This window comes from Macaca mulatta, chromosome 3 (assembly GCF_049350105.2).
Source record: "Macaca mulatta isolate MMU2019108-1 chromosome 3, T2T-MMU8v2.0, whole genome shotgun sequence".
Classification (NCBI taxonomy): Eukaryota; Metazoa; Chordata; class Mammalia; order Primates; family Cercopithecidae; genus Macaca; species Macaca mulatta.
In genome coordinates, this window is record NC_133408.1 from 178,692,539 (window position 1) to 178,708,283 (window position 15,745).

At 46.6% G+C, this 15,745-nt stretch overlaps 1 protein-coding gene across 2 annotated transcripts in view; it reads right to left on the reverse strand.

The window, feature by feature from the left end:
- KIAA1549 overlaps positions 1–15,745 on the reverse strand; it is a 145,775-nt gene that overhangs the window by 27,559 nt on the left and 102,471 nt on the right. For both annotated transcript variants that reach the window (XM_028846361.2, XM_028846360.2), the window contains exons 13-16: positions 10,797–11,002; positions 9,183–9,406; positions 7,591–7,744; positions 777–1,094 (exon numbers count right to left, since the gene is read on the reverse strand). In XM_028846361.2, coding sequence (XP_028702194.2) covers positions 777–1,094; positions 7,591–7,744; positions 9,183–9,406; positions 10,797–11,002 — 902 coding nt within the window. The remainder of the gene's footprint in view (positions 1–776; positions 1,095–7,590; positions 7,745–9,182; positions 9,407–10,796; positions 11,003–15,745) is intronic.

Consider the following 15,745-nt stretch of genomic DNA (forward strand, 5'->3'; position numbering starts at 1 on the left):
AGTATTTTAGCATATGTTTATTGCCACCCAACTCCATGTAACAAGGTGGACCCAGTATAAACACTCCCTAATAAATTCATATTGTGACCCACTAGCTTCTCTCCAGAGTCAAATTTTGGCCAATCATTTCATCTGAAATCAGCAGAAAATAACGTTAGCTTTACTTCCTTGAGTTTTACTTCTTCTCCATCTCTCAGGAAGGTAAATTTGAAAGGACTAAGAAAAACGTAAGTGATCACAAAGGCAGATGAAATACTGAAATGTCAACCTCCAAGATGGAAAGCGACATTTGAAAGTGGTTGTCACTGCCCAGATGGGGACTGGCTGCCTACAATCTCAGAACCTCAGGGGTCTCTCCAGTACCAGGTGGCCATACAGGAAACCGAACGATTTGGATACATTCTCAACTGCAACTTTTCTGGAGACATCAACAAGAATACATTTGACAGTTACCCCACCTCCATTCCGTGACACTGTTTTGAACCCAGAAAGATGCTTCCATAAAATCCCCCTCCAATCCTTCACAAAGCAAAAGCCCTCCTGCCTTGGCCTCCTAAATTGCTGGGATTACAGGCATGAGCCTGTAAACCTGCATAAATGGATACTTCCAACATTAAGAATTAATTTAGTAGAAGATAAAAACTAAGACCCATCATCCGAGTTTTAATTCTTATCAAATGCAACCGCAGTTTTGTGCGGAGCGTGAAAGTGAGGCAGTCAGGCAACAAAGCTTCAACATCTTGCCCACCAGAGAATTCTAGAAGGCCAGTACTTACACTGCAGGGGTTGTTGGCCGTCTGGGCTGGGCTGTAGAAGGACCCCCACTGCGTGGTTCGCCTCTCTTCCCGGGAAGGGGTGCTGTTTGCGGGCAGGCCAGGTGGGACTCCGGGGCCCACACCTGCGGCGCTGGCAGGCTGGCTGCTGGGGGCCACGAGGGCAAAGGCATCGTCCAGGAGGGAGTGCATGGTCTGGCGTGCCTCCTCGATGGACGGCTGGGGTGGGATGTACTGGGAGGCCGGGAAAGGAAGGGCTGGATATCTCCCCAGTTCCACCGAGGATGGTGTCTGCACATCGGCTGGGAGGTCAGGATCTGACTACAGTCGGAAATGGCAAAGGAAAAATCACACACGAGTTTTTGTGGCAACCCTAAATGGTTTTCCTGACACTGAGGAAAAGTTCTACCGTTAAGAATTAAAAAATGACAGTTGAGGCTGAGCACACTGGCTCACACCTTTAATCCCAGGACTTTGGGAGGCCGAGGTGGAGGAGCACTTGAGGCCAGGAGTTCAAGACCAGCCTGGGCAACACAGTGAGACCCCATCTCTAAAATAAAAAATAAAAAAAAAAATTAGCCAGGTGTGGTGGTGTATACCTGTAGTCCCAGTTACTTGGGAGGCTGAGGTGGAAGGATAACTTGAGCCTAAGAATTTGAGGTTGCAGTAAGCTATAATCGCATCATTATACTCCAGCCTGGATGACAGAGTGAGCCCTTGTCTCACAAAAATTAAAAAATGACAGCTGAGGAATGTGCATTACATTTCACAGGAAGGAGCAGGGAGGCTTGAATCAGAAAAAAAATTGCCAAAATTCAACAATCATTTTTTCAACAACACTCAACTATTTACAAGGCATTTCAGCACCTGGAAGTGAACACTTTTACTGAAAGCCTCTAAACAGCCAAAAAACTTATTTCAAAGTTTATGTATTGAAAAACACTAGTAAATTTTTCATAGCTAGCAGTCAAAAAGTAGTCTATTGACTATCAGAAAATAGCCTTAAAAGATCAAAACTTTTAAAACTATGCATATTAAAACTATGTATGCGGGCTGGGTGCAGTGGCTCACACCTGTAATCCCAGCAACCTGGGAGACCAAGGCATGAAGATCATTTCCAGGGAGGCCAGGAATCTGAGACTAACCTAGGCAACATAGCAAGACCCCCATCATTACAAAAGATTGCTGAAAAGTTAGTTGAGGGTGGTGGTGAGTACCTGCAGTCCCAGCTACTCGCGAGGCTGAGGCAGGAGGATCTCCTAAGCCCAGGAGGTCGAGGTTGCAGTGAGCTATGATTGCCCCACTGCACCCTAGCCTGGGCGACAGAGATCTAGACTCTTAAAAAAAAAAAAAAAAAAAAAAGCCTATGTATGTGTGTAAGCAATTATAGTGTCTATTTTATGAAAACTATTCAGAACCATTTGTCTTTAAAATGAACGTATCTCTGGATCACAAAAGTCATTAAGAAAGGTTTAAATTGGCCAGGCACAGTGGCTCCTGCCTGTAATCCCAGCACTTTGGAAGGCCAAGATGGGTGGATTACCTGAGGTCAGGAGTTTGGGATCAGCCTGGCCAACATGGTGAAACCTGGTCTCTACTAAAAATACAAAAATTGGCTGGGTGTGGTGGTTCATGCCTGTAATCCCAGCCACTCGGGAGGCTGAGGCAGGAGAATCACTTGAACCCAAGAGGCGGACGTTGCGGTGAACCGAGATGGCTCCCTTGCACTCCAGCCTCGGTGACAAGAGCGAAACTCTGTCTCGGAAAAAAAAAAAACAACAAAGAAAGGTTTAAATTGTGTTCTATACCTACTGTTTAAGAGGTAGAAACATAAGTAACAATAAAGATTTTTTAAATCTCATTTCCCAATACTGTTATGAGCAAAACACAGTCCTAACATATGCAGGGTAAACTGTGAGAGACAAAACCAGGAACCAACGCAGAAGAGTCATCCTTTCTGGTCTCATAGGCTCCATGAGCGCAGACAGCATGGTGACTGCAGCAGACACAGTGAAGAGAGAAGAGGTTCTGCCCGAGGGGCTGGGGACCCCATACCCTCTGTGAGGAAGGTGGGCAGCTTCTATCTAGAATGCTTCACTTGCCACGTGCCTGCAGTTTAGCCCAGCTGGTTGGATCACCGGACTTAAGGGGCCAAGGAAGACATTCCCTTGCCCGTCTGGATCCATGAGTCTATTACAAAGATAAACTACTGTACAGACACATTCTTAACCTTAGCCCCCTATCTGGAAAATGCTTCTATGGGTGATCAGTTATTATTCCTGCCAGCGTGAAGGGCAGTAGGTTCTTAACTCCAAACTGAGAGAGAACCATACAAGACTAGTAAACCCAGTCAGCCCACAGACAGGTTTTGCTTGGCCTGCACACTCTTTTAACTGATAGCCATTATTTTAAACATCTGAAAATTTCACAGTAACACTCAGATTTCTGGGTTCTCTTGACTGAGTCTGAAGCTCTGGCATGACCGGGCCCTCACTCCACACAGAAACCACCAACTGCCGTGAAGCAGCGACTGCCCTCGTGAGATGGGGTAGGCGCTCTTCTCTCCACGGCAGTCCCCGCTGGAGACCTCCCTCTCTTGCCCGTGACACGCTTGGGCTTATGAGTCCATTTCTCCCAAACTGCAACATCCCAGTGGAGGTTCCACTAAATGAGATTTGTCATTGAGAAATTCTAAATGAGAATCCGGGACTCCAAGGTGACCTCTAGTTGACGATGTCACCTTGGAGGGAACCTGTGCTCCTTTCCTTGTGAGGTGGAAAAAGGTCCACAGTCACGCCCTTCTCCAATTCTTGATTTTTTTGAGGAGCAGATGAGGAAGACTGGTCAGCAGTGTACCACCAACCTACGGCTCACGTGTGGAAGGAAGGGAGGGTGTGTCTGGAAGAACTGTCTACTGGTAAGTAAGAGGGTTTCTCCAGAAACAGAAGCGATGTTCCTGGCGGTGATTCCGGTGGCTGCCTATGAGGCTCTACTGCAAGGAAGCAAGCAGTGTGGTGACACAAAAAACCGCAGGCACAAACTGAGATTCCACTGTGGGAAAGGATCTCAGACACTTGAGTAGAGTCCCCAGCGGCTATAACCACTGCCAATCTCATTCTCAGTGGCCAGAATTTCAGAGAAGACTAAACTCCTATACCCAGAGAGATGATCTGCCTATGGGAAGGACAGTCCCCTCAGATTCCCATTGGCCCCCATGAATCCTGCCAGAAGGCCAGGAGCTCCTGGGCCGGGACGCTTCCATTTCCTGTCCTTCACCTTCTTGTTTTCTCCTCATTTTGCAGGCAAGACTACAGAACTTGCAGGCCAAGAAGAGGATTTACTCAACTTCCTATATTCTAACATCTATATATAGACTATAGATGTTTCACATATAGATGTGTTCAGATACAGTTTATCTATCAGTCTTCAGAAATAAATGTGCATCTTTTTACTGTTAGTCATCAAAGTTACGGATTTTGGTGCCTATTTTGCAGTCCGTTGTGGGTGTTGTAAGAGGGTGTCCAGACAGCCTGGTTGTCCAGGACAACCTCAGTTTATGCCTGTTGTCCCACGGTAATGATTAATAGTATACCCCCTTACACTTTCCAGTGTCTGGATTGGATGACAAATTACATCAAACTTTTTCCAGACAGTAAATACTTTAGGTTTCATGAGTCATATAATCTGTCACAGCTACTCAACTCTGCCTTGCAGCAAAAACAGTCATTGGTATCAAGCCAACAAATGGGTGTGGTTGTGTTGCAATAAAACTTTATTTAGGCCAGGTTTGGTGGCTCATGTCCACAATCCCAGAAATTTGGGAGGCCAAGGCAGGAGGATCACTGAGTCCAGGAGTTTTGAGACCAGCCTGGGCACCAAGGCGAAACCCCATCTCTACTAAAAATACAAAAATTAGCCAGGCAAGGTGGCATGCACCTGTAATCCCAGCTACTTAGGAGGCCTAGGATTACCAGAGCTTAGGGAGGTCGAAGCTGCAGTGAGCCGTGATTGCACCACTGCACTCCAGCCTGGGCAACAGAGCTGGAGTGTCTTAAGAATAAAAAAATTAAAAGAAACTTACAAAAACATGCAGCTGGCTGGATTTCTACCGAGGCCTGAATTATAATGGTAACCCCCGTTACAAGGAACCAAGGAATATTTCTCTTGGCCTTAGGAGAACACACCCCTCAAGGAAAAGATATTTTTGAGGGGAAAGTGGAAAATTGAAGGTAATTCAAAAACGCATAGTACTTCCCCAGTATAGGCTTGAAGATGAAAAAACAAAAACAAAAAACCCTGTACATGTACCACTGATTCTAAAATAAAAGTTGAGGGGAAAAAAGATAAACTACCTAAGAAAAAATGAGCTCTGAGACAGGCATGATCTTTTAAAGTACGTGTTTCAGAATTCAAAATCTGAGGAAGATTTTTATTTTGGGGACATCTTTGAAAAAAGGAGCCACTGAAGGCAAGCACCCTCTGGGGTGGTGTCTTCCAAGAAGAGGCTGCTCTGCACCCACAGCAGGAGGAATCTCTGCACTCCCCGCTAAGGAAAAAAGAAAACGATGCAGCAAGCCACCGCGAAAGAAGGCTGATCTAGGGTCACCGAGGAAGGCGAACGAAGACAGCCAGGAGAACACAGGTTCGTCCCCATACAAAACTCAATCATTCAAAAAAATCAAAGGGAGGGGACTGAGAGGGCTCCCCACAGATTCCTTTGAGAGAGGAGCCCAGGTTGGCTAGAGAAGTGAAGGGGAAAAAGGGATGCTGTCCCTTCTATCTGTTAGTTCCACACCACGGCAAGTCTCCATTTGGCACAGACAAAAGCTCCGGGGGACAACCCTGGGGAGCCCTCCCCAGATCAAGCCAAACCCCACTGGTGTCCAATTACCCCCAGAACTCAACACAGCACAAGAGCGCCACCTACTGTAAGAGCAGCCATGCACTGCATTTAGAAAGTAACAGGAACTGCTCAATTCCTTGTACTGAGGAAGAGAGCAGTTTCATTTACAGACAGCCCAACTCTCTGAAATCGCCCCGATCCTCATGAGATCAAGAAGGTTGGTCTTTAGGACCCTAGAAATACCATACGTTCCTAAGGAAAAGTCTGGTTCTTTCAGATGATCATAATTCAGTTGTATTTAGGCTCCATCCCAGAATAATGTTTGGCACATTTGTGTAATTATATTTAGCGTCTTTAAGTGCTTGTTCTTTATATAATTTAGGAGAAAAATATAAAACTCAACTAAGAAATGACTGCTCACCATTTCTATGAGCTCTATCTAAAGCGATCACGTTCATTATAAATCCCTTCTCGAAGGGTGTGCTTTTTGCTAACGTGTCTCTAAACAAGGCTGGCTCTGTGAGTGCCTCCGGGAGGAGAAAGGGGCCCGCTGTGGCAAGGAAGGGCTCTCCTGGCACGGAGTTGAGGACACCCTATATTTCCCAGTGCTGCCGGAGTTAGCTGCACCTGGCTCACCCTCTCTGTCTTGGAGTATCTTTGTGTCTGTATTTCTCATGCGTGGTTAAGTGAGGCTGGTTCTCTCTCCCCTACTCAGTGCAGTCTGTGTGTATGCACCTTACCCTATCAATATCTGCCTTTAACACTTCAAGCAAATCTGTCTGGACCTCCTTTACTTTGGAAAAATATAATCCCTATTTATTTATTTATTTAGAGACAGGGTTTTGCTCTGTCACCCAGACTGGAGTGCAGTGGTGCAATCAAAGCTCACTGCAGCCTCAACTTCCTGGGCTGAAGCAATTCTCCCACCTCAGCCTCCCAAGTAGCTAGGATTACAGGCATGCACCACCACGCCTGGCTAATTTCTGTATTTTTTGGAGAGATGGGGTTTTGCTATATTGCCCAGGCTGGTCTCCAACTCCTGGGCTCAAGCGATCCGCCCACCTCAGCCTCCCAAAGTGCTGGCATTACAGGCCTGAGCCACCATCTATTATTTCTTAATTTCTATTAACCCCTTTCTCCCATAAAAGGAAAATATGTATAAGCAAATATGTTATCTTCTTAGCATTCCAAGGATAGTACAGGGAAATAAAACCCTAAATATCCCTCCTCTCACTAGGAAATCCAGCCGGGCTAGCTCTCAGTACAGCATAAGACTCCTGATCTCAGGGTCATGTCCTCACACCTGTAATCCTAGCACTGTGGGAGGCCAAGGCGGGTGGATCACTTGAGGCCAGGAGTTTGAGACCAGCCTGGGCAACATGTTGAGACCCCATTTCCTCAAAAATTTTTAAAATTAGCTGGGCATGGTGGCACATGCCTGTGGTCCTAGCTACTCAGGAGACTGAGGTGGGAGAATTACTTGAGCCTAGGAGGCTGAGGCTGCAGTGAGCCTGGATCACACCACTGCACTCCAGCCTGGGCAACAGAGTAAGACCCTGTCTCAAAAAAATAAAAATAAAAATAAACAACAAAACCAAATAACCCTCTAACTAGGGAGAAGGAAAAAAACCTTGAGGATATTTCTCTTTGTTTTCCAGTTAACCTCAAAAAAGTCCCACTGTGAAGTCTGAGAGAACGGGGCTTACGTATAGAGAAGGAAAACACAGAGTGTGTTTCCAGAGGTGGCACTCGGCAGCACCCTGGTTGACAGGACTCAACGCTCCCCTCAGAAGGGGTGGCACCCCACCCCACCCACTTCATGACCTAGAGGGCCCGGGAGCATCAGCCATCAGGCATCAGGCACCGACACAACAGAGGGCGGCAGCCAGTGCTGCTGCTTCTCCTCCCCTTTCCGCGCATCTTTCTAGGAGCGGCCCCGCCCCGGTTCCAGAAGCCGGAGTCGGCAGCACGCACTGGGCATCCGATGTAGGCCGAGTTGTGGACGCCGGGGGGCCTCCTGTAGGTGCCGTCGCTGTCTGTGGTGATGAGCCGGTCCTTCTCAGCGTCGGCAGGACAGCCGTTGACCTGGTGTTTCCGGCGAGGCTTGGGAGAACGTTTTATCCGTGAGCTGCCAGGAAAAAGAGAAATTATCTTCGTAGGAAATCACTCTTTTTTGCCACTGGCTTATCAACTAAACACTAAGTACCCTGAGTACCTAGGATGTGCTGGCCCCTGGAGACACCCCACAGGATATAAACGCCACGTACGACACAGTCTCTGCTCTAAGGAAGCTCAGAGCCTACCTAAACAGACCTATTAACCCACGTGGAGCAACACAGATACAAAGCCATTTGTAATCATGACATTATTTAACTGTATAGACGTTCAGAAAAGGAGAAGTCAGGGGGAGCTATTAGTCCCATGGGGCTAGAACTAGGACTTTTTTATTTTATTATTCTTTTTCTGAGACGTAGTCTCATACTGTCGCCCAGGCTGGAGTGCAATGGCACAATCTCGGCTCACTGCAACCTCCACCTCCCAGGTTCAAATAATTCTCCTGCCTCAGCCTCCTGAGCAGCTGGGATTACAGGTGCCCGCCACCATGCCCAGCTAATTTTCATATTTTTAGTAGACACGGGGTTTCACCATGTTGGCCAGGCTGGTATTGAACTCCTGACCTCGTGATCCGCCTGCCTTGGCCTCCCAAAGTGCTGGAATTATAGGCGTGAGCCACCACGCCTGGCCCAGAACTAGGTCTTGAAGAGTGAATGAGACCTGAAGCCAGGGAGGATGTGGGAAGCGGGTGCCGGGGCAGAAACGGCAGGCAGGCGAATGTTCAGGGGCTAGCAGGCCGTCTCCTGGGTGGCAGTTCTGTCCGTGTGGCTGACCTGTGGAAAAGAGCTGGAGCGGAGGGGCTGGGCTGGCCTGCGACGGAAGCAGGTCCCACCTGGCAGGCAACAAGAGCCGCCTCTCTTGCTTTGAGCCTCCCCTCTGCTTTGAGCAGAGAAAGACATACATGAGAGCCATGTTTAAGGAAAACGCATCTATGTTGGGGACGGGAGTCTGGGAGACCAGAGGAAGGTAAGACCCCAGACCCTGCAGGCAGCTGTGAGAAAACCAACGAAGATCTGCTGGGCACCGGCCTGGGTGGCTCTGGGAGATGAAAATATTGGAGGTGACAGAGTGGGAGGTGAGGAAGAGCCAAGGACACCACAGAAGGGGCCGGTGTGGGAAGGAAAGGGTGAGTGCAGTTGTAGACAGGCTGAATTGGAAGAGACGGATTAAATCCCCAGGAAATGCCTCGAGGCAGGCAGAGGGGCAGAGGTGAGAGAACAAACAAAGCCGCTGCCTCCCATGCCAAGGTGACCCTCAGCCAGGGGAAGCCTTCCCAGTGGCCTCCACATCCTTCCGTGCATGAACCCCTTCAACTGTTTTCAGAGAGCTCCACGTGAACACGGATGGGGTCCTTCTGTCACAGGTCCTGCAGTAGCAGAGGGGCTCCTGTCCTGCTCCTGTGCCCCACAGCACCTCTGCACGCCCGCCTCAGCCGCAAGACCCCAGCCCACCTCTTCCTGGGCTCTATGAACACGGAGGGCACACTGGCCGTGGGGTCCAGGATCTTGTCGATCTGCATCTGCGCCCTGCGGTACACCCGGTGTCGCTCCTTGGTGTCACCCGAGGACAGGTCGTCCACCACCGGGAACTCGTAGTGCCCGCGGCGCTTGGCACGCAGGCGGATCTTGTTGCGATGGTGCTCGATCTCAGACTTGTGCCGCAGCGCAGTCTGAATCTGAGGAAGGGTGAGGGAGAGAAAGACAGCCATGGCGGTCCCGGGAGGCTTCCGGGACACACACTTTGCAAAGTCTTTATTTATTTTTATTTTTATTTATTTATTTGAGATAGAGTCTCACTCTTGCCCAGGCTGGAGTGCAATGGCATGATCTCAGCTCACTGCAACCTCCACTTCAAGAGTTCAAGTGATTCTCCTGCCTCAGCCTCCAGAGTAGCTGGGATTACACGCAGGCACCATCATGCCCAGTTCATTTTTTGTTCTTTTAGTAGAGATGGGGTTTCTCTATGGTGGCCAGGCTGGTCTTGAACTCCTGACCTGAAATGATACACCCGCCTCAACCTCCCAGAGTGCTGGGATTACAGGTGTGAGCCACCATGCCTGACCAGCAAAACCTTTTAGGAGCGCCTTCCTGCTATGCTCCTCTCACCCACCCTTAACCTGCTGTCTGTAAGCTCCACGGAGTTACCGACAGGGCAACAGGCACAGCCCAGGGAGGAGCAGAGACCCTGCCATCCCACAAGCTTTACCCTCAAGCACTGCGTGGTGCACTGGAGTCTTGTCACCATCCCCCAAAGCAGGGAAAAAAAGTCACTCGAACCTTGGAAATTGGCCAGTGACAATTTTGAAGAGACATCTGATAACTAGAAAAGAATAAATATTTTCCTCCTTTAGAGATCTTTAAATAGGACTGACAGATACAAAGAAGATAATTACCTAATGTCACTGAAACAAGTTCCCTGGCATGAGACCCCCTGCCCCCAGAGTGGCATCCCCAAAGACGGAGACCTGAACTGGGTCGTAGTGTGAGGAGGATCAGAAGCTGAAGTGGCTCTTTCTGAGGAGGGCAGCCCTGGTCGGCCACGCTAACACTTTTCTGCATGTCTGCCACTGTGCCCTACAGTGTCCATGCACAGTATCTGATCTCCAACAAGCGTGATGTTTTACATTAAGAATCCTTGTCAGCAGCTTATGCCTTTAGTAACCAGTTGACACTGTACCTTGCCCTCATTTTCAAACACTGACCAAATCAGAGTGTGAGGTTTTTTTTGTTCTTTTTTTTCTTTTGAGACAGAGTCTCACTCTGTCACCCAGGCTGGAGTGGCAGTGGCGAGATCCCAGCTCACTGCAACCTTCCCCTCCCGGGTTCAAGTGATTCTCCTGCCTCAGCCTCCTGAGTAGCTAGGATTACAGGCACCCACCACCAAACACAGCTAATTTTGTATTTTTAGTAGAGATGGAGTTTCACTATGTTGGCCAGGTTGGTCTCAAACTCCCAACCTCAGGTGATCTGCCTGCCTTGGCCTCCCCAAGTGCTGGGATTACAGGCGTGAGCCACCACGCCTAGCTGAGTTTTTAAATTAACAGACTTTTAAATAAAAGCAAATACCTCTTTGTTGATTTTATTGGTTTCTGCCACTCGGTCGGCTGGAGAGGGGCGCTGGACGGGAGGTGCCGGGATCGGCTGCATGGCAATGAGCTGGATCTTACTGGGGACCCGCCGGCTAGCCTCCGGGGGGCGGGAGATCCTGTCCACATGCTCGAAGATGGAGGCTGATGAGTGCTGCTCGTTTCCCGAACTGGGCAGTGGTGGCCCTGGAACAGAAGGAAAAGCAAAACATATACACAGAGTCATCTAAAGAAACAGCAAATAATCAAAATTGTGAATTATTCTTTAAAGAATCCTCGGACGGGCCTCTGACCAAAAATACATCCCCAATGCAGTAGCAGAGTGCTTGCAATTTCGCTCTCTGAGCTTAAATAGTCTGGGCTGTATACTGTATCCTCTCACTTCATTAAAAACTACAAGTACCCTGAGAAGAGATGGGAGGAAATCATGATGATACTGTGTCAAAAACTGCAGTGTTTCGTCTAACTGTGGTTCAAAATCTTCAGTCAGAAAGAATGTAGGACAGAAGGAGCCTGAAGGTGCTCAGTAGTCAATAAGCCATTCACAGAACTCTTAGAAAACACATTGATAGCAGCTCTGAACTATTGCTACCATCTGGGAGGGAGCTCGCCGGAGTGATACAAATTCAGTTGCCAAGGCAATGTCGTACTACAGAGAAAACAGAAGACCGGTACACGCAGGCAGGTACCAGTTAACAATGGCCAATTCTGGTTTTTCAGTTCTGATGTGGAAAGAAAACGAAGTTGAAGACACATGAGAAGAAAAACCCTGTTGCTTGCAGGGAATTCGTTCCTACTTTATTTTTTTAATTTATTTTTTATTTTTTTGAGAGAGAGTCTCACTCTGTCAGCTAAGCTGGAGAGCAATGGCGTGATCTCGGCTTACTGCAACCTGTACCTCCCAGGTTCGAGTGATTCTCCTGCCTCAGCCTCCCAAGTAGCTGGAATTTCAGGTGCATGCCACCACGCCTAGCTAACTTTTGTATTAATACTTTTAGTAGAGACTGGGTTTCACCATATTGGCCAGGCTGGTCTTGAACTCCTGACCTCAAGTGATCCACCTGCCTCGGCCTCCCAAAGTGCTGGGATTACAGGTGGGAGCCACCGCGCCTGGTGCTAGTTCCTACTTTAAAAACAGGTGAAGAGTACATGTATAAATGGTTACATGGCAAATTTTAGGCCATGTATATTTAACCACAATAATTTTCTTAAAAACTAATCAGAACTGTGAAAAAAAAAAAAAAAGAAATTCAAATGCACCAAAAAAGACAGAAAAGAAACACTTAAAAATGTTAACAAAACCTGAATCTTCACATGATGGGCGATTTTTCCCAATGTCTTTTATTTTTGATAATGAGGATTTTCTGTAATAAGTATTATTTTTATAGTAGAGATAATCCTAACACACTTTAATTTTGAAAAGAGAAAGAGAAAAATGAAGACGGGCTGAGTAGAAAGAGCTAGTTACTCACACTTAAGAAGGTCAACTGGCCAGGCACAGTGGCTCATGCCTGTAATCCCAGCACTTTGAGAGGCTGAGGCAGGAGGACTGCTTAAGCCCAGAAGTTTGAGACCAGCCTGAGCAACACAGTAAGACCTTGTCTCTACCATTTTTTTTAAAATTAGTTGGGTGTGATGGCACACAACTGTAGTCCTAGTCACTCAGAAGGCTGAGGTGGGAGGATCCCTTAAGCCCAGGAGGTAGGGGTTGCAGTGAGTCGAGATCATGTCTCTGCACTCCAGCCTGGGTGACTCCAGCCTGGGTGAGACCCTGTCCTCCCCCTGCCCTCCAAAAGATAAACATCAATTGATGCCTTTCGTCTAATTAGCCGCAGTCACCTCTGGATGCTGCTTTCAAACAAATGGCCAGCAGGCTGACAGAAGGAATAAGCGCATGCAGAAACTGCTTCTAAACAAAAGCCTAACATTTGAAACTTCAAAGCATAAGTGAAAAACACAAAGGTCTCTCCTCAGTGTAAAAAACATAGATGAGCAAAGCAGTAAGAAGCAGTAGTTGATGTTTCATATAAGGAAAGCACGGCATTGCTATGTAAGTCTGTATTCTCTCTCAATTTGAATTACATTCATTATCCCAAGCAATGAGAAGTTATTTGTCTGATTCTGAATGAATGATGTCTGTCTTAGCCAGGGGGCACCATTGTCTGGATTCCAGCTATGCTCAAGCTTTCTTTCCTGGCCCCACACCCAGAAGGAACCTGACTATTTGTGCATTTGTGCAATGGAAGCACAGCCAGGCACCACCATTCATCGGTGGCAGCTACTCAAGTTGCGGGCATAATGCCTAAAAGGAGATCATGAGCTTCACCAGACAGGCTAGCCCTGCTAACCCAGACTTATAGAGTAACAGCAAATGTCACAGAGGGGTAGCCCATTAAGCTACTGATACCTAGAAGTGGGATCACTTTCCTCCAGGGTGGCAGAGACCTCTGGGTTGCTGGGAGACAAAGGTGACAGGCATTTAAAAAAAAAAAAGGCCCCTCCCCACTAGACTGTCAGCCCTGCCTGGATACCACTGGAGCGGCAGCCTGAGACTGGGCTCCTGTCCAGAGCCTGACTCACCCCCTCCCACTGTAGTCACGGCCCTTGCTTCATCCTCACTGAACTGTTCATAGACTGCAACCAGAGAAGGAGGGGATGCATAGACCCCTGGGCCACTCTACACAGCTGAGGGACCAAGCAGAGGAGAGGAAATAAGAGGTGCAGAAAGTCTTCCAGCTTCCATACTGCCCAGAACCCAGTCCTTCGACATGGCTGAAAAGAGGGGCTTTTAATTTTTTTTACATATACATATGATATATATCACACATATATATTATATAATTATATCACACATAATTATATATTTTCATTTATAGAACTGTATATGTAATATATTATATAATTAGTAATATATTACTATTATATTAGTAATTATATATTACATATTATATACTTATATATCATATATTAATATATATTATATATTATTGATTGCTATACATTGCACAATTTTTCTAAAAAAAGCTCCCCGGACAATAATGATTAGTACAAAGTACAATGGACACACAGAGATTAATGCTGTATGAATCCTGCCTTAAGACAAGTAGGAACTTGGGATTAAAACCCCTTTCTTTTCAATTATTTTTTAAAAGTAATGATATAAATTTTACTATATAGTCAAGATACCTATTGTACCTCATGGTAACTATAATTAATAACAATATATTGTATACTTGAAAACAGCTAAGAGAGTAGATTTTAAGTGTTATCACAAAAAATAAGTACGTGAGGTAATGTATATGTTAAATGGCTTGATTTAGCCATTCCACAATGCATACACATATCAAAACATCACAATTTAGCCATAAGAAAGAATGAAATCCTGCCATCCGCAGCAATACGGACGAGCCTGGATGACATTAAGTAAATAGGCCAGGCACAGAAGGATAAACACTGCACTGTGCTCGCTCATATGTGGAAGCTGGAAAGTTGATCTAGAAGTGGAGAGTAGACTAGTAAGGTAACTTGAGGCTGGGAAGGGAAGAGGAGGGACAGAGACAAAGGTTGGTTAACAGATGCAAAAGCACAACTAGAGGCTGGACATGGTGACTCTCGCCTGGAATCCCAGCACTTGGATAGGCTGAGGCGGGAGGGTAACTTGAGCCCAGGAGTTCTAGACCAGCCTGGGCAACATGGCGTGGTGGTGTGCATCTGCAGGCCCAGCTACTCAAGAGGCTGAGAAGGGATGATCACCTGAGCCTGGGAGGTCAAGGCTGCAGTGAGCCCTGACTACACCACTGCACCCCAGCCTGGGCAACAGAATGAGACTACATCTCAAAAAAATAAAAATAACAGTGCACAGTTAGAGAGGAGGAATGGGTTGAGCACCTATAGGCACTGTAGGGTGACTCTAATAATTTATTGTATATTTTCAATTAGCTTGAAGAGCAGATTTTGAATGTTCCCAAGGCAAAGTAATGATAACTTTCTCTGTGGTGACAGATATGCTAATTACCCTGATTTGATCATCACATAGTATATTCATACATGGAACTATCACAATGTCCCCCATAAATATTTGCAAGTATTATATGCCAACTAAAAATAATACAAGCAAAAAACACATCATGTTGTACACCATAAATGTATATGTTTTCTTACCATCAGTTAAAATATAAATAAAAATCTTAAAAAGAAAGAAAAAGGTTGGGCATGGTGGCTCATGCCTATAATCCCAGCACCTTGAGAGGCTAAGGCAGGAGGATCGCTTGAGCCCAGGAGTTCAAAACCAGCCTGGGCAACATGGCAAGACCTCGTCTCTACAAAAAGTAAATAAAAAATTAGCTGGGGGTGGTATGCTCCTGTAGTCCCAGCTACTCAAGAGGCTGAGGTGAGAGAACTGCTTGAGCCCAAGAGGTCAAGGCTGCAGTGAGCTGTGATTGTGCCACTGCACTTAAGCAAAATAAATAAATAAATAAATACAGTATATAGGATTGTACGGAATAGGATAATGTTAACAAAGCAAAATGAAAGAGAAAAGTTCAGTCTGAATTACTAAAATGTCAAAGCAAGAGAGCATTTTTAAAGAAATTATTTCATTATCTACTAGTAAATATAGTCAAACCATTTTTTTGTTTTTCCCCCTCGAGACAGGGTCTCACTCTGTCACCCAGACTGGAGTGTGGTGATGCAATGACAGAGCACTGCAGCCTCGACCTCCCAGACTCAAGCGATCCTCCCACCTCAGCCTCTTCAGTAGCTGGGACCACAGGCACACACCACCAGGCCTGGCTAATTTTTTCTATTTTTTGTAGAGGCAGAGTCTCGCTATGTTGCCCAGGCTAGAAAACTGCATCTTTACTAATGTGTGCAACCCACGTTAATTATCCTGTGTGACAGCAATCACGTTTATCTCATCGTCACTGCATC